Raw genomic sequence first — 18,219 nt, forward strand, 5'->3', positions numbered from 1 at the left:
GGTTTACCACTTATGAAGCTTCCTTCCCCCCCTGCAAGTGGAGCCCAGGGGTTCAAACCCTATCTTCGAGCATTGTAATGTGTGTACTCAACCAAGGGCACCACCACCTGGCTCCTGGTGCTTGATCTTATAATAACTATACCACCCACAAAAATCAAAACATTGGGAAATTTGGCCGGTAAAATACTTCACTTGGATAGTGCATTGCTTTGCCTTGTGCACAACCCAGGTTCAAGCCTGGCCCCAAAACATTGAACATTGGTGCTGTGGTCTATTTCACTTATTCTTTCTCTACCTCTCCATCTCTATCTTAAAAAGAATTGAGAAATTACACACAGATATTAAATATATCTTCATGATAGCATTATTTACAGCATGAAAATGAAACCAGGGAGTCGGGCGGTAACGCAGGGGTTAAGTGCATGTGGCGCAAAGCGCAAGGACCCTGGTTTGAGCCCCTGACTCCCCACCTGCAGGGGAGTTGCTTCACAGGCGGTAAAGCAGGTCTGTAGGTGTCTGTCTTTCTCTCCCCCTTCTGCCTTCCCTTCCTCTCTCCATTTCTCTCTGTCCTATCCAACAATGACGACATCAACAACAATAATAACTACAACAACAATAAAACAACAAGGGCAACAAAAAGGAAAATAAATAAATTAAATTAAAGAAATTAAAAAAGGGAAAATGAAGTTATGGCATGAGTACTCAATAAATATATGCTATCATGAAAAATTATAACAAAGTGGTCCAGGAAGTGGTGCAGTGGATAAAGCATTAAACTCTCAAGCAAGAGGTCCAGAGTTCAATCCCAAGCAGCATATGTACCAGAGTGATGTCTGGTTCTTTCCCTTTCTCCTCCTTTCTTTCTCATTAATAAATAAATAAAATCTTTTAAAGATATACAACCAAAAAAACTATGACTATATAGTAGCATTAAGGTATAAAATGTGGATAAAAAAATTTACACATCCATTGAACTAGAGTTCCTATAAACACACAGGTTGTATTAGTGCTAATATACAAATAGAAAAATTATGGAGGGATAGCTTTATTTTTCTTTTCCAAATTTTCTGAACTATTTAACATTGTGTCAGAAATTTAAAAAATACATATTTAACATATCTGTGCCTAAGTTGGATGCAAACACATTTTTTTTAAGTCTAAGGACGATTTCTAAGTTTCTCTCTTTCAAACTGAAACGTAATGATTTTGCCAAACTTTTTCATGCATAAGTCAGCTGCTTCAAGGATGACATAGAAGTGTGCAAAACAAGAAAAAGTGGGCATTCATGGGCTTCATTCAAATATTAACTCAAAGCCATTATTTGCAATTACTTCAGCCAACTTAAGTCTTAGCTCCAGAATGCTAAGAAGACATGAATGAGATATACTCCCCAGAGTGTGATACTTGGCTTTCAAGAATGAGGTCAAAGGAGAGTTCTAAAGGTCACCTCATCACAAGAGGGCTGTTCTTCTCAAATAAAAGTGATAATTACCATCACATTTTTTAAAAGGGGAATAATGAAATACCAGAGCGTTTGACACTGAACTTCTCTGTAGTTTTAGACGCTGTGACGTCAGAGCCAACAACATCCAATAGTAGTGATGTGTCAGAATGGAATTGAGAATTCAAAGCATTGGTCTTAACTTGACTAGACAAAGTCACTCATGGTCCCAACCATCGATTCAAGAAAAGCAGTGATAGCAGGTGAAGTAATTAAGATAAACAGGAACATATGGAGATTCACCATAGACAATATTATAATTTTTCTTTCTTTTTTTTAAAAAATATTTATTCCCTTTTGTTACCCTTGTTGTTTTATTGTTGTAGTTATTATTGTTCTCCTTATTGGATAGGACAAAGAGAAATAGAGAGAGGAGGGGAAGACAGAGATGGGGAGAGAAAGTTAAGACACCTGCAGACCTGCTTGTGAAGCGACTCCCCTGCAGGTGGGAAGCCAGGGGCTCGAACTGGGATCCTTACACTGGTCCTTGTGCTTTATGCCACTTAATTCTTCTTGTATTGTCGTACACCAGGTATAGGAGGCAGGGAGAAAAATATAGACAGATGATACAGAACCAATGACAAGTAAGGATCACAAAATACAAGTTGGGAAAATAGAAGGTGGGCCTTACTTGAATCCCAGCTGCCGGCAAACCACGTATGTATTCAGCTCAGTCCAGCCATCGTCACAGACGGTCCCCCACTGCCCCCTGTAATACACCTCCAGGCGACCCTCGTGACTGCCTTTACCACCTGCGAGTCTGATGACCCCATCTGTGAGAAGGAGACAGAGACTTAGCAAATCAACAACCCCCAGAAAACAACACTGTCTAGCTCAGATCTCTCTCTAGACTTTTTTTTTTTTTGCCTCCAGGGTTATTGCTGGGGCTTGGTGCCTGCACTACAAATCCACTGTTCCTGGAGGCTATTCCCCTCACCCCTTTTGATAGGCTAGAACACAAAGAGAAATTGAGAAAGGAGAGAGAGGGAGAGAGAAAGATAGACGCCTATTTTGTCACTTGCAAAGCTTCCCCCCTGTAGATGGGGTGCTGGAGGCTCAAACCCAGATCCTTGCACAGGTCCTAGCGCTTAATACTATGTGCACCACCCCCCGGCCCCCTTCTCTAGAGCTTTTGTTGAATTTATTTGAGGTCTGTGTTTAGTAACTTAAGATTGCTGGATTGCTTCTTAAGTATGACACAATGATCCATATAGGAAAAAAAGTTATTTTTTTTTAATTTTGTCATAGTCTATGAATAGAAAAAAATGAATTCTGATATAATTCCAAAGTAAATATTTCCTTTCACTGGATTAAATATTTGGAAAGTTTTCTACAGCTTTAATTCCCTTAAGTCTGAGAAATATTAGTCATTTAAATTTTAAAAGACAGAAAACACAGTCTTGGAAATAGTTCAAAATTTTAACCTCATGACAAGAGGGCCGATCTTCTCAAATAAAACTGATAATTATCATCACATTTTTTAAAAAGGGAGTAATTAAATACCAGAGCATTTGACACTGGACTGCTCTGTAGTTTTAGATGATGTGGTGTCAGAGCCAGCAACATCCAATAATAGTGATGTGTTATGAAAAAAATATTAAAACACTAACACAGAGTGGTCCGGGAGGTGGTGCAGTGGATAAGGCATTGGATTCTCAAGCATGAGGTCCCCAGTTCAGTCCCTGGCAGCAGAAGTACCAGAGTGATGTCTGGGTCTTTCTCTCTCTCCTTCTATCTTTCTCATTAATAAATAAATAAATTCTTAAAAACAACAACAACAACACTAAAACAGAAAAACACGATCCTGGATAAAAAGTGCTTTATTATGTTAATTCATTTCTTATTCCTCAGGCTTTCCTAAATTATAAACACTGGGATAAGTGTCTCATCTTTGTTCTTTTTCTTTCTAAATTGTTTTATTTATTTGTTATTGGGTAGAGACAGAGAGAAGCTGAGAAGGGAGGGGGTGACAGAGAGGGAGAGAGGAAGAGGAACACCTGCTTCATCACTCATGAAGCTTTCCCCTGGGTATTTGTACACTGTAATGTGTGCCACCCCATAGCCCCAAATATATATATAATTTTTTTTCTACTAGAGCACTGCTCAGCTCTGCCTTATGATAGTGCAGGGGATTGAACATGGGACTTTGGATCCTCAGGCATGAGAGTTTCTTCGCACAACGATTATGTTATCTATCAATACCCCATCTTTGTTCTTTCATTGATAATACAGATATGAGTTTAAATCTATAATTAATCCCTAGAGAATCCTATGAAACACCTCTAACAGATACACAATAAAATAAACCTACCCTTGGGAGTTGGGCGGTAGTGCAGTAGATTAAGCACAGGTGGCGCAAAGCGCAAGGAGGAAGGATCCTGGTTCAAGCCCCCGGCTCCCCACCTGCAGGGGAGTCGCTTCACAGGCAGTGAAGCAGGTCTGCAGGTGTCTGTCTTTCTCTTCCCCTCTGTCTTCCCTTCCTCCCTCCACTTCTCTCTGTCCTATCTAACGACAACTACAACATTAAAAAAAAAGAGGGGCAACAAAAAGGAAAATAAATATAAAAAATTAAAAATAAAAAAATAAATCTTCCCACCCAAAAGTAGAATAAAAAGTCAATTTTATTCATTAAAGTCCAAACACCACCCCCACCACCACCACCACCAATGAAACATATTAATATCTTGGGTAAAGATACTATTTTCCTTGGCTCTCTAGAATCTTCATTTTAAAGCCAACAAAAGTCTCTTAGAAACAATTCAATTTCTCTAGTTATCAATAGGACTTTAGGGCTGGCTTTTTTTTTTTTTCTTTTTCTTCAGATAGAAACAAAGGGATAGAAAGACAACCAAAGTGGGCAGGGATAGATAGCATAATAATGGTTATGCAAAGAGATTCTCATGCCTGAGACTCCAAAGCCCCAGGTTCAATCCCCCGCACCACCATAAGCCAGAGTTGAGGCTGTACACTGTCAAAAAAAAAAAAAAAAAAAAAAAACCCGAAGCTTCTACCGGTGCAGGGAGGGTGTTCCGGCCTTGAACCTGAGTCATGTGCATGACAGAACTAGCATCCTTTCAGGTGAGCTTTCTCAACAGCCGGAGAATCATTGATTCGTGTGATACTTTACTCTCTTTGCCCAGCACTGTTCCAGATGTTGCCTCACTGAGCCACAGCAGCGCCACTGTATAAGGCTGTCTTCAAGGGAGTCGGTGGTAGCGCAGCGGGTTAGCGCAGGTGGCGCAAAGCACAAGGACCAGCGGAAGGATCCTGGTTCGAGCCCCCGGCTCCTCACCTGCAGGGGAGTCGCTTCACAAGCGGTGAAGCAGGTCTGTAGGTGTGTATAACTTTCTCTCCCCTTGTCTTCCCCTCCTCTCTCCATTTCTCTCTGTCCTATCCAACAACGACAACATCAAAAACAATAATAACTACAATAGAAAACAAAAAGGGAAAAATAAATGTTTTTAAAAATTAAAAAAAAAAGACTCTCTTCACTCGAAAGAGGGAAAAATGGCAGCTCCAGTGAATGAAATGGTCTTGTTTCAAACTGCTGAAGAAGGCACAGGACTTCAGTGCTGGGTGCAGTGACTTATACATGAATGCCCTTGTGAAACTGTACCTTGAAAACCCCTGTTAAATCATGAATTAATACATTTTAAAACCTGTTACGAACCTTCAGTTTCTATTGGGCAGACATGTTGTTCTGCTTATAACAATAGCATATATAAACTATGTAAGCAATGTAGATTTCCATTTTTTGCAAGTCTTAAAACATTTCAGGGTGTGGCCCGGCGGTAGCTCAGTGGGTTAAGCGCAAGTGGTGCAAAGCGCAAGGACGGACGGAAGGATCCCAGTTCGAGCCCCCGGCTCCCCACCTGCAGGGGGGTCGCTTCACAGGGGGTGAAGTAGGTCTGCAGGTGTCTGGCTTTCTCTCCCCCTCTCTCTCTTCCCCTCCTCCCTCTGTTTCTCTCTGTCCTATCAATAGCAGCAATAGCAACAAGGCCAACAAAATGGGAAAAATGGCCTCCAGGAGCAGTGGATTCCTAGTGCAGGCACCAAGCACCAGCGATAATCCTAGAGGCAAAAAAAAAAAAAAAAAAAGAAAGAAAGAATGAGAGGGAGGGAGGAAGGAAGGAAGGAAGTTTCAGGGTGTTTGGTAGTGGGGCACCGAGTTGAGCACAAGGACCTGGTTTCAAGCCCACCACCCCCACCTGCAAGTGGGGAACTTCACAATCAGTAAAGCAGTGCTGCAGGTGTCTCTGTTTCTCTCTCCCTACCTCTCTTCATTTCAGTGTCTCTGTCTCTATCCAATAAATAAATAAATACAAAAAAGATGTTTTTAATTATTTCAATTTTATTAAAATTAAAACCCTCATTTTAAAAAATATTTATCCCCTTTTGTTGCCCTTGTTTTATTGTGTAGTTATTATTGTTGTCGTCATTGTTGGATAGGACCAAGAGAAATGGAGAGAGGAGGGGAAGGCAGAGAGAAGGAGAGAGAAGTAGAGAAGCTCCCCGCCTGTGAAGCAACTCCCCTGCAGGCGGGGAGCCAGAGGCTTGAACTGGGATCCTTAGACCTGTCCTTGCGCTTTGCGCCACGTGCGCTTAACACAATGCGCTACTGCCAACTCCCCCCTCATTTGTTTTTACCATCAAGTTCTTTTTACTATAAAAACAATGGATTTATAATGGACCAACTTCTCTTGCCTGCCCACCTTAAACTGTGTAAGTATACAACCCATACAGACCCCCAACACACAAACACTCGCATCTGCACTCAAGACATTCACCCCCTTCTTAGGACACAGGACAGATCTTCACAGACACACTGCATTTTGGAATAGTCTGAATAATTCAGTAAGAAAAAAAGAAAATTAACCTGTGCTCTGATCAACAATGCCATCAATACATGTTTACTAATCATAAGTACACCCCTAAGAGTGAAGAGAGGTTAACAGATGGATGCAGTAAAGATATAATTATAAGGGGTGGGTTGATGACGCACCTGGCTGATCACACAAGTTACAATGTGAAAGAACCCAGGTTCAAGTCCCCGGTCCCCACCTACAGGGGAAAAGCTTCATGAGTGGTGAAGCAGTGTTGCAGGTGTCTCTCTGGCTCTCTCCCTCCCTATTCACCCACTCTCTCAATTTCTGGCTCTATCCATAAATAAATAAAGGAATTTTTTTTAATTTTAAAAAAGATATAAGGCCAAAAGACAGGAATTAATGACTAGATACTAATTTTGATTATGGGGTGACTATATATTGTAACAAAGACGTGTTTTTTGACCTAGCTTTATGTGACTGTATATCTTCAAACTGAAGGTTAAAAACCTCTCTAAATCCAGCCTCTGGCTCCCCACCTGCAGGGGAGTCGCTTCACAAGCAGTGAAGCAAGTCTGCAGGTGTCTCTCTTTCTCTCCCCCTCTCTGTCTTCCCCTCCTCTCTCCATTTCTCTCTGTCCTATCCAACAACGACGACATCAATAACAACAATAATAACTACAACAATAAAAAAACAAGGGCAATAAAAAGGAATAAATAAATATTTTTTTAAAAAAACCTCTCTAAGGAAAAGTATGTATTCAATCTGTGCTAACTTTTTTTTTTTTTTGCCTCCAGGGTTATAGCTGGGGCTCTGTGCCTGCACCACGAATCCACTACTCCTGGAAGCTATTTCCCCCCCTTTTTGTTGACCTTGTTTTTTTAAACATTGTTGTGGTTATTATTATTGTTGTTGATGATGTCAGTGTTGTTGAATAGGACAGAAAGAAATGGAGAGAGGAGAGGAAGACAGAGAGGGGGAGAGAAAGACACTTGCAGACCTGCAGGTGGGGAGCTGGGGGCTTGAACAGGGATCCTTATGCCTGTCTTTATGCTTCAAGACAGGTGCACTCAACCCACTGTGCTACTGCCCAAAACCTCTGTGTTAATCTTTGTGTTTTTTTTTTTTAACCACAAGAGTTATTGCTGAGGTTCAGTGTTTGACTAACAAATCCCCTGTTCCTCCCCTTTCTCTTCATATATATATCAGAAAAAAATGTATCTATATGGAGAGAGGGAGAGAGAGAAGGAGAGAGGAGAGAGAGAGAGAGAGAGAGACATTTATAGCACTGCCTCGCCATGTGAAACTCTCTACCTCACCCCTCCCCAAAGGTGAGGGCCAGGGGACTAAAACTCCAGGCTCTAAAGCATGGTAACATGTGCGCTCTACCAGGACCAACCACTGTGTTAGTGCTTGTGAATTGTATTAAGGGAAGCGGGGGCATTTGTACACTCACTTTTTGCGCTCTACCAGGACCAACCACTGTGTTAGTGCTTGTGAATTGTATTAAGGGAAGCGGGGGCATTTGTACACTCACTTATTCAACAATATCTAAATTAAGGGCAAGAAAATCGAAACCCAAATGGCACGGTGCACACAAGCCGGTAGATAAATGGGGTCAAACCCTTACCTGTGAGAGGGGTGCAGGATACTCCAGCATCTTCTTTATGGCCACAGTTATGCTCGCCCCAGGAATTCTTCGGGCACTGCTCCAGAGAAATCTCGTTCCCAGTGCAGCGAACTTCATCTAATATCACTGGGCCAGTTCCTTCACCAAAATATGCATGACTCCAAGCTTTGGCAATGCCACTAGACAAACACGGGAATAACCATTCTGGATTAGATAGCAACGTCTGGTTTGACTGCTTTCCTGTACTAGATTCACTGCATAATAAAGCACAAATCCTTAAATTCCTTTGTCGACTCATTCCAAATGCCACAACAGGACTTAACTTTATCTCAGGGTTTTGTTGTTGTGTTTTTTTGTTGGTTGGTTGGTTGGTGCTCCTTTTATTTTATTTTTTCTTTTCTTCTTTCTATTTATTTATTTCCCCTTTTGTTGCCCTTTTTTTTTTTTATTGTTGATGTAGTTATTATTGTTGCAGTTACTGATGTCGTCGTTGTTGGATAGGACAGAGAGAAATGGAGAGAGGAGGGGAAGACAGAGGGGGGAGAAAAGGATACCCATGCAGACCTGCTTCACCATTTGTGAAGCGACTCCCCTGCAGGTGGGGAGCCCAGGGCTCAAACCGGGATCCTTACGCCAGTCCTTGCGCTTTGCGCCACTTGCGCTTAACCCTCTGAGCTACCGCCCGACTCCCCCTAAGTTTCTTTTTTTTATTTGTTTATTTTCATGAAAAGATCATAGATATTGTGAGAGACAGACAGAACAACACACCACAGCACTGCTCAGTTCTGGTTTATGGTGGCCTGGGGGGACTGAACCTGGGAGTTTGAGCCTCAGGCATGAGAGTCTCTTCGCATAACCATTATGTTATGTATAAATTTTATCATGATTCTGATACTGTCATTTCCAGTTCTCAATCACTTCTAGCCAAATCTATTTATAACTAAACCACCTTTCCACTCAGATTTATTTGTATTAAATGTACATGCCAGAAGCTCAAATTTCTGAGAATATATCACGCTTGCCCACAAAAAAATTAATCTGGGAGTCAGGCGGTAGCACAGCGGGTTAAGCGTAGGTGGCGCAAAGAGCAAGGACAGGTGTAAGAATCCCGGTTTAAGCCCAGGGCTCCCCACCTGTAGCGGAGTCGCTTCAAGCGGTGAAGCAGGTCTGCAGGTTTCTATCTTTCTCTTTCCCTCTCTGTCTTCCCCTCCCCTCTCCATTTCTCTCTGTCCTATCCAACAATGACAACATCAATAACAACAACAATAATAAGTACAACAATAAAACAACATGGTCAACAAAAAGGGAAATAAATATTTTTAAAAATAATCCGTGGGGTGGGGGGTAGACAGCATAATGTCTATGCAAACAGACTCTCATGCCTGAGGCACTTAAGTCCCTAATTCAATCCCCTGCACCACTAAAAGCCAAAGCTGGGTAGTGCTCTGATCTCACTCTCAAGCAGAAGTTGAAAAACAAGATCAGAAGAGAAAACACAAGTAAAACCTGAACTGGAATTGGTGTATTGAACCAAAGTAAAAGACTCTGGGGTGGGGGAGGGGGAGAATACAGGTCCTGGAAAAGGATGACAGAGGACCTAGTGGGGGTTGTATTGTTATGTGGAAAACTGAGAAATATTATGCATGTACAAACTACTGTGTTTACTGTCAAATATAAAACATTAATCCCCCAATAAGGAAATTTAAAAAATTAGAAAAAAATAATTATCTATGACTTTTAAAATTGTCTATGAAGCCCCTTTAGCTTTTAAATTTTAGGCCAGAGCATTTCTTTTTTTAATTGATTTTCCAGTGAGACTGCATCTATGCCCCTTCCCCATCAAGTTATTTTTTCTCATAAGATTATATCCTGAGAATTCATAACCAAAATAAAAAAAAGAAAAAAGTTTGCTAAATGTTTAATACACTACCAATTATGGATAATCAGCTCTGTGGGCTAAGAAGAACTTGGCCTGACAAATTTTTACTAGGTACAATGGGAGTATCTTTTTCTACTAAGAGATACTGATTTTTCTTTATTTTATTTTATTTTTATTTTTATTTATAAAATGGAAACATTGACAAGACCATAGGATAAGAGGGGTACAATTCCACACAGTTCCCACCACCAGAACTCCATATCCCATCCTCTCCCCTGATAGCTTTCCTATTCTTTATCCTTCTGGGAGTATGGACCTAAGGTCATTGTGGGATGCAGAAGGTGGGAGGTCTGGCTTCTGTAATTGCTTCCCTGCAGAACATGAGTGTTGACAGATGGATCCATACTCCCAGGCTGCCTCTCTCTTTCCCTAATGGGGGAGGGCTCTGGGGAAGCGGAGCTCCAGGACACATTGATGGGGTCATCTGCCCAGGGAAGTCTGGTTGACATCACAGTAGCATCTGGAACCTGGTGGCTGAAAAAACAGTTGACTAGTCATGAACTTAAAGGCCGGAATATTGCAGATGAATATTTGGAGTCTCCTTTTTGGAAATAGCCAGTAGGTCTATTTTAGGTATATTCCAAGAGGCCCGTGACTTTACTAGTTTTTCTTTATTTATTTTCTTTTAAGAGAACATGTCTGAAAATTACCAGGACAGCTGACCGTAAGACATTTTAAATATAAGCTGAATGCCTATCCCGTTCTGTCCTCTCCGTTTTCTGTTTAAAGTCTGTGCTAAGTAAAAAGGGGGAGGATAATGAGATGTTTACAGGAGGTGTGAAGGAAGAGTAGAGTAAAGGGAAAACAGAGTGCTTATATAAGAGATTTTGATGGAATCAAAATGGTTCGATTTAGGATTCTGGACGAGCAAGATAATTCACCTGTCAAACTAACATCATTCTGTAAATTCAGCTAAAGGAAATGGGAAGGCAAAACAGAGTGCCATTTCTGCTCTTCTGCAGAGAAGCAGTGAAAGTTCAATTAGTAAAAAATGTTTAAATCACGTTTTCAGTTGTTTCACAACGTGTCTGTGTGACAGCAAAAGAGTGCAGAAACGTGCAGAAAGGTTCATGTTTTACTGACTATGTGAAGAAAGTTGATTCTTCCCATAATGAATCTACACAGAGGAAAAGTGGCTATGAAAAAAGACCCTCAGGCTCCTGGAGGCCATCCCCCCCTTTCTTTCTAATTTCTTTTATTAGATATGACAGAAAAAAATTGAGGGGGTCGGGCGGCAGCGCAGCGGGTTAAGTGCACATGGCGAGAAGCACAATGGTAAGAATCCCAATTTGAGCCCCCGGCTCCCCACCTGCAGGGGAGTCGCTTCACAAGAGGTGAAGCAGGTCTGCGGGTGTCTATCTTTCTCTCCTCCTCTCTGTCTTCCCCTCCTCTCTCCATTTCTCTGTGTCCTCTCCAACAACAACAACATCAATAACAACAATAATAACCACAACAATGATAAAAAAAAAAAAAGGGGAGGGCAACAAAAGGAAAAAAAATTGAGAAAGAAAAAAAGAACTGAAAAAGACAGGTAGATAGAGATAGACAGACAGACAGACCTGCAGACCCGTTCACCACTCATGAAGTGGATCCCCTGCAGGTGGGTAGCAAGGGCTCGAACCTGGGTCCTTTCACTTGGTAATATGTGCACTTAATTAGGTCAACCACCACCCAGCCCATAGCACTAACGTTTCTTAAATGCAATGGAGGACCAGCTTTGAACCAAAGGCCCACACCTGGCAAAGACAAAGTGCTTTTTATACCTGGGGGTTTGGGCGGGGGGTGGGAGGGACCAATTTTGAAATCATTCATCTATTTAGAATAACTCAAGATAACTTGAGAAAAATAACTATATAATAAAATAAATTTTATTTCACGTGCATTAAAGTCTATGGGATCATGATGCTAAGAAAGACTTAAAAAATGGCTGATGAATTCTCTCCAAGCTGTGTCCCTTCCTGAAAGGATGACATAGGATAGGAGCGTAAAATTCTCAAACACTGACTCTGGGGAAAATTTGTCTATGTCAAAACACCCTCTTAAAATGCCATTTGGAGCAGTAGGAAGGTAGCACTGTGGTAGTGATCTTGACCTGCAAGCAAGAAGTCCTGAGTTTGATCCTCAGTATTGACTATGCCAGTGGGATGCTCTGGTTTCTCTCTCTTTCTCTCTCTCCCTCTCCCTCTCTTTTTTTCTTTCTCTCCCTCCCTCTTTCTTTCTCCCTCTCTCCCTCTCTCTTGTGAAATAACTAAAATAAATATTTTAGAAGTCTCATTTGGATATTTCATTTTCTTCCTGGCTGATATATTTCCATTGTAATAAATATCATTTTAATGATTATAAAAACAAAATTCAGGGGGAAAATTGAGAACAAAAAGATTTTAAAAACTGGGATGTGAATACAGGTCCAGGAAGGATTCAGAGGACCTAGTGTGGGTTGTATTGTTATATGGGAAACTGGGGAATGTTATGCATGTACAAACTATTGTACTTACTGTTGAATGCAAAACATTAATTCCCCAATAAAAAAAAAGTGAAAAAAAAAAAACTGGGATGTGACACAAACCAGACTGTCTCACTTAATTTTGACTTAATATTATTAAAAATTAAGAAGGCAATCTTAACATATGCATATGCATTCCTTCAGGCAGTCACTAGAATTTTCTGGTACCAAGGGCTATGCTGAAGTCCAGGGGGAGAGAAAAGAAAGTTATGTCTAACTAGAGCTGTGCTGTGGCACACACAATACCATGTTCAGGGACCCAGGTTCAAGCCCCCAGTCTCTGCCTACAAAAGGAAGCTTCACAAGCAGTAGAGCAGTGCTGCAGGTATCTCTCTGTTTCTCTCTCCTTCCCTGTAATGAAAGAAGGGAGCAAAGGAGAGAAGGATGGAGAAAAGAAGGAAAGGAGGGGGAAAAATGTGGGTGTTGAGATTGATGGAGCTATGCAGACACTCAATCTCAGCAATAACCCTGGTAAGAAAAAGAAACAGGGAGAAAGAGAGGAATGAATGAGAGAGAGAGAGAGAGAAAGAAAGAAAGAACCTAACTGATGTCTCTAGGTTGGCAAGATAGCTCACTCAGACAGTATGGCTGTTTTGTCATGCACACAGCCCAAGTTCAAGTCTGGCCCCCACCACAATGGAGGAGTTTAGTGCTGCCTCTCCCCACCCCCACCCCTGCAAAGTCAGCTCAGAGAAGTGAAGCCATAGCAATGACAAAACAAAACAATATGGGTATCTCTCCTCTTTAATGGTTTTGCACTATAAGGAAAAGCAACATCAAATGGGGGAGCTGTTAAACCACTGCTATGTGCATTTCCTGAAGTCGTACGTCATCTCTCCTTCCTCTCTATGGAACTTATTCCCAGCAGGGTCTTAGCAGTTCATTTTGCTCTCAGTCACAGTGTGACCTGAGTGCACAACCTCTACCTGATTTCCTAGCCTCTGAGCACAGAACAAATTTATGCACTAGGGGCCCTCTAAGAACACAAGAGTTATATTTCTCTAGAAAGCCATCTAACCTATAGAACAGCACTCCCCAATAAACACTCGATTGATCTGATATCAGATGAAGACACTAAATCCCAGAAATCAAATAATTTGCCACTGCTACACCATCACTAGATGGAAAAACTTGCCTGGCTATATATTTAGTTCAGGCTCTGAAACACTTACCTGCCCTGAGCCTCCTGACATTTTCCAAGAATTTTCTATGGCACATAAACACAGTTGACTTAAAAACATAGTGTGAATATCATCCAACAACAATGTAATTTCACACACAAAAAAAAAAAATTGGGGAGGGGGTAGATAGCATAATGGTTGTGCAAAGAGACTTTCAAGCCTTATGTTCAATCCCCCACAGCACCATAAGCCAGAGCTGAGCACTAGTAAAATAAAATAAAACAAAATAAAATAAAATAATAATCCTAAAAAGAAAGATTTGTTTGATGGCATGCCTGGCTGAGCATACACAGTACAAAGTGCAAGGTCTGGTTTCAAGGATTCCGATTTAAGCACCTGGTTCCCCAACTGCAGGGGAATGCTTCACAAGCATCTTTCTTTCTCTTTCCCTCCTTCTTTCTCTCGTTCTCACTCTCTCTCAATTTCTCTCTGTCCTATACAATAAAATGGGGAAAAAAAATGGCCACCAGGAGCAGAGGATTCATAGTGCTGGCACTTCTTCTTCTACTGAGCCCCAGCAATAACCCTGGAGGCAAAAAAAAAAAAAAAAAGAAAGAAAGAAAGAAAGAAAAGAAGGAAGAAAGGAGGAAAAGGAAGGAAGGAAGGAAGGAAGGAAGGAAGGAAGGAAGGAAGGAAGGAGGGAGGGAGGGAGGGAGGGAGGGAAGGAGGGAGGGAGGGAGGGAAGGAAGGAAGGAAGGAAGGAGGGAGGGAGGGAGGGAGGGAAGGAAGGAGGGAGGGAGGGAGGGAGGGAAGGAGGGAGGGAGGGAGGGAGGGAAGGAAGGAAGGAGGGAGGGAGGGAGGGAGGGAAGGAAGGAGGGAGGGAGGGAAGGAAGGAGGGAGGGAGGGAGGGAAGGAAGGAGGGAGGGAGGGAAGGAGGGAGGGAGGGAGGGAGGGAAGGAAGGAGGGAGGGAGGGAAGGAAGAAAGGAAGGAAGGAGGGAGGGAGGGAAGGAAGGAGGGAGGGAGGGAGGGAAGGAAGGAGGGAGGGAGGAAGGGAGGGAGGGAAGGAGGGAGGGAGGGAAGGAGGGAGGGAGGGAGGGAAGGAAGGAAGGAAGGAAGGAAGGAAGGAAGGGAAAAAGAGAAATGTTTGAAAAATTTTAATTCCAGGGGCCAGGCCGGGGGGGGGGGGGGGACCTGGTTAAGCTCACACATTACAGTATGCAAGGACCTAGGTTCAAGCCCCACGTCCCCACCTGTAGGGGAAAAGCTTCATGAGTGGTGAAGCAGGACTGCAGGTGTCTCTCTTTCTCCCTCCCTATCTCCCCCTTCCCTCTCAATTTTTCTCGGCTTCTATCCAATAGTAAATAAATAAATAATAAATAAATAATATTTTCTAAAAAGAAAAAGAAGCCACCTCATCTCCAGGGGCCCTAGTCAGGGAGTCCTGGGATTTTCACACAAACATGATGGACCTAGACCTACATCCCTCTCGCCACTGTCACTGGTCATCTCCATCAGGAACAATATAAGGAACCCCTTTGTGGGCCTCTACAGGACCTTGCCCTCTGTGTGGATCAACAATGATAAGGATAGCCCTATTCTCAGAAGGGAGATTAGACCAAACTCCTCTAACACTTGAGAAAGATGGGTTGTGGCACTGGGTGCAGCCTAGAATGTTCCTAGCCATAAGCACAGAATGCAAGCTCAGATTTACTGAGATACAGAGGTTACACAGGCTCCTGCACTGAATATAGATCAAATTGATGGGGTTTACAGTTAATGGTATTTATATACTTTTCCCAGATTTGGGAGCTACTCTTCCCTGATCCAGTTTTCTAGCCCTATATCCAACCGTGACACCATCTCCACAGATAATACCTTTGGCCCACCTGCATGTTAGTTGTCAGGTTCAGGCAAAAATCAGGAAAGCCATGGGCCCCTTGGAATACACCTAAAATAGACCTACTAATTTTTTCCAAAATGGAGACCCCCAAATCTCATCTGCTATATTCTTGCATATATATATATATATATATATATATATATATATATATATATATATATATATTACAGAATTACATGTCAACAAGGGTTTGAATCCACACTATTTCCACCACCAGTGTTCTGAATCTTCACTCTCCCCACTGCAATCCAGCACAGTTCCCCTAAAGTTGTAGACATGGGCCAACCATCTTCTCCATAACTATCTGTCCACATTTATACATAGTTGCCCCTTCTCTCTTCCCCAAGGTTCTACATTATTTTAAACAATTTGTTCTGCTTTACATCTTAATGCTTTTTCCGACACCAAGTTACAAATGCTACCATGATGCCAACCTGACTCCCTCAGGCAGATGACTACACCAATCTACCCTGGAACCCCATGTCTCTGGAGCCCTGCCCCACTAGCGAAAAATAGACATAGGGTGGGGGTAGAGATCAACCTGCCAATGCCCTTGCCCAGTGGAGAAGAAATTACAGAAGCCAGACCTCCCACCTCTTGCACCCTATAATGATCCTGGATTCATACTCCCAGAGAGATAACAAATAAGAAAGCTTCCAATGGAGAGGATGGGATATGGAACTCTGGTGGTAGGAACTGTGTGGAATTTTACTCCTCTCATCCTATGGTCTTGTCAATATTTTTTATTTTACAAATAAATAAATAAATAAATAAGAAAGTTTTAATTCCTGGGCAGGAGAGATAATGCAAAAAGATTTTTATGCTCGAGTCTCCAAGCTCCAAGTTCAATATATGTATATTCTATATATATATATTCCAATATATATTGGTATATATGTTGTTTTATTTGTTCTATTATAATTTAATAACCTGGCCTTACCAGGGCAGAAGTAAAAGAGGAAAGCAGACTATAGTGAATAGAGGTTATGATAATTGAGAACATAATAGGCTAGTAAAGTTTCTTGAGAGATGAGAACAAAGAACAGTATCTTGGTTCAGACATATATTATCTATGAACATAAATATTTGTTAAAGAAAATTCACAATATTGTTATCATGGCATGATAAACAATAATTGACTTCTTGCTGAACTCTTGTACTTTTTATTTCTTTAGCAACTCTGGTAAGGACGAATATGTGATTAGAATATGTGATTATATCTATATGTATATATATTCAAAATATATATATTCCAAATTCTATATACATATTCAATATACATATTCAATATATATTCAATTTATATAGAATATATATATTGAACTTGGAGCTTTGGAGACTCGAGCATAAAAATCTTTTTGCATTATGTTATATATATCCCTGTGCAAATTGTGGCATGGCTATACAATAAAATACGCTGTCCTAGATCTTTTTTCTATATTTATTTATTTATCCCCTTTTGTTGCCCTTGCTGTATTTTTACTGTTGTATTTATTATTGATGTCGTTGTTGGATAAAACAGAGAGAAATGGAGAGAGGAGGGGGAGATAGAGAGGGGGAGAGAAAGACAGACACTTGCAGACCTGTGAATTGACTCCTCTGCAGGTGGGGAGCCAGGGGGATCCTTACGCTGGTCATTGGGCTTTGTGCCACCTTCACTTAACCCACTGCGCTACCGCCTAACTCCTGCTGTCCTAGTTCTAAGCCACACTCTAAATGGTTCTGAAATGTGTGGGGGATGTTTCACCACTAAGCACAGAAGGAGCTAAATAAAATATTTCCATCTGAAACTCAGTTGCACCCATATGCTTTCTCAAGTTCAATATTCTGACAAGGAGTACTGCCTCTTCCTCTTTTCATCTTACTCCAAGTTCTAGGCTCATCAATTTTTAAGTATCCTAAGTATAGGGATTCCTTTTGTATTCAGGAAGCTTGCCAGCTACCAAAAATCTACAGACACCATTACAAGATGAAGGTCAACAAAGAAAGCATCTCACACAGAAATTGCAACCACTGCTCCAGGGAAGTATGATGTCATTGCCCTCTGGGAATTCAACAAAGCAAGTAAGACTGACATGAAATTTGCTTAAGAACCGACCATAAATCGAGACAAACAGCAATTATGTGTCTGCTATCAACCAAGAGCCATCAGCAAATGATTTCACTTGAAAGGACTGTGCCTTTAAGTGAGCAAAATATATTCTGAGGAAGAGCAGTTACAGGATATTGCTTGACCGCAAACTCATGGGAGAACTAGAAGATCACGTGAAAGTCAAACAACGTTAGCTCCGGAATCAGAAGATTATAACAAAAGCAAATCTCTACCTAGCTGGGCTTGGCTGACTTTGAGGTTAATGGAGAATCTTTGCCATATTCAACATTTGAATATATTTCTCCATTTTAATCACTTTTCCAAATGTGGATCCCTTCAGCCAAACAATAAAAAAAAAAAAAAGAAAGAGAATCCCTAAGAATAATTTAAAGACTTAGTCTATGCATACAGTTAACATTAACAAGAGTTTCCATATGATTTTCTCTCTCTAGTCTCTCTAGCCTCTGTCCATATGGCCTTCAAGAACAATTTACATGCCATAAACCAGAGCAGTGCTCTGAGGGGGAAAAACCATTATATATATATATATATATATATATATATATATATATATATATATATATAGTTGAAAAAGATCTTTGGCTCTGAAGAATGAATGCTGCTGTGCAGGATTTTCTTATTTTATTTTTAAAGATGCATTTATTCATTCAGTGAGGAAGACCAGAGCATCACTCTGACACACGCCATA

The 18,219-nt window shown here is 41.2% G+C and overlaps 1 protein-coding gene across 1 annotated transcript in view; it reads right to left on the reverse strand.

Moving 5' to 3' along the window:
* PRSS12 (serine protease 12) overlaps positions 1-18,219 on the reverse strand; it is a 137,506-nt gene that overhangs the window by 62,589 nt on the left and 56,698 nt on the right. Inside the window, 2 exon segments of the mRNA XM_060177318.1 lie at positions 2,133-2,274; positions 7,955-8,133. Of these exon segments, the coding sequence (XP_060033301.1) occupies positions 2,133-2,274; positions 7,955-8,133 (321 nt within the window).

Source organism: Erinaceus europaeus, chromosome 2 (genome assembly GCF_950295315.1).
Source record: "Erinaceus europaeus chromosome 2, mEriEur2.1, whole genome shotgun sequence".
Lineage (NCBI taxonomy): Eukaryota > Metazoa > Chordata > Mammalia > Eulipotyphla > Erinaceidae > Erinaceus > Erinaceus europaeus.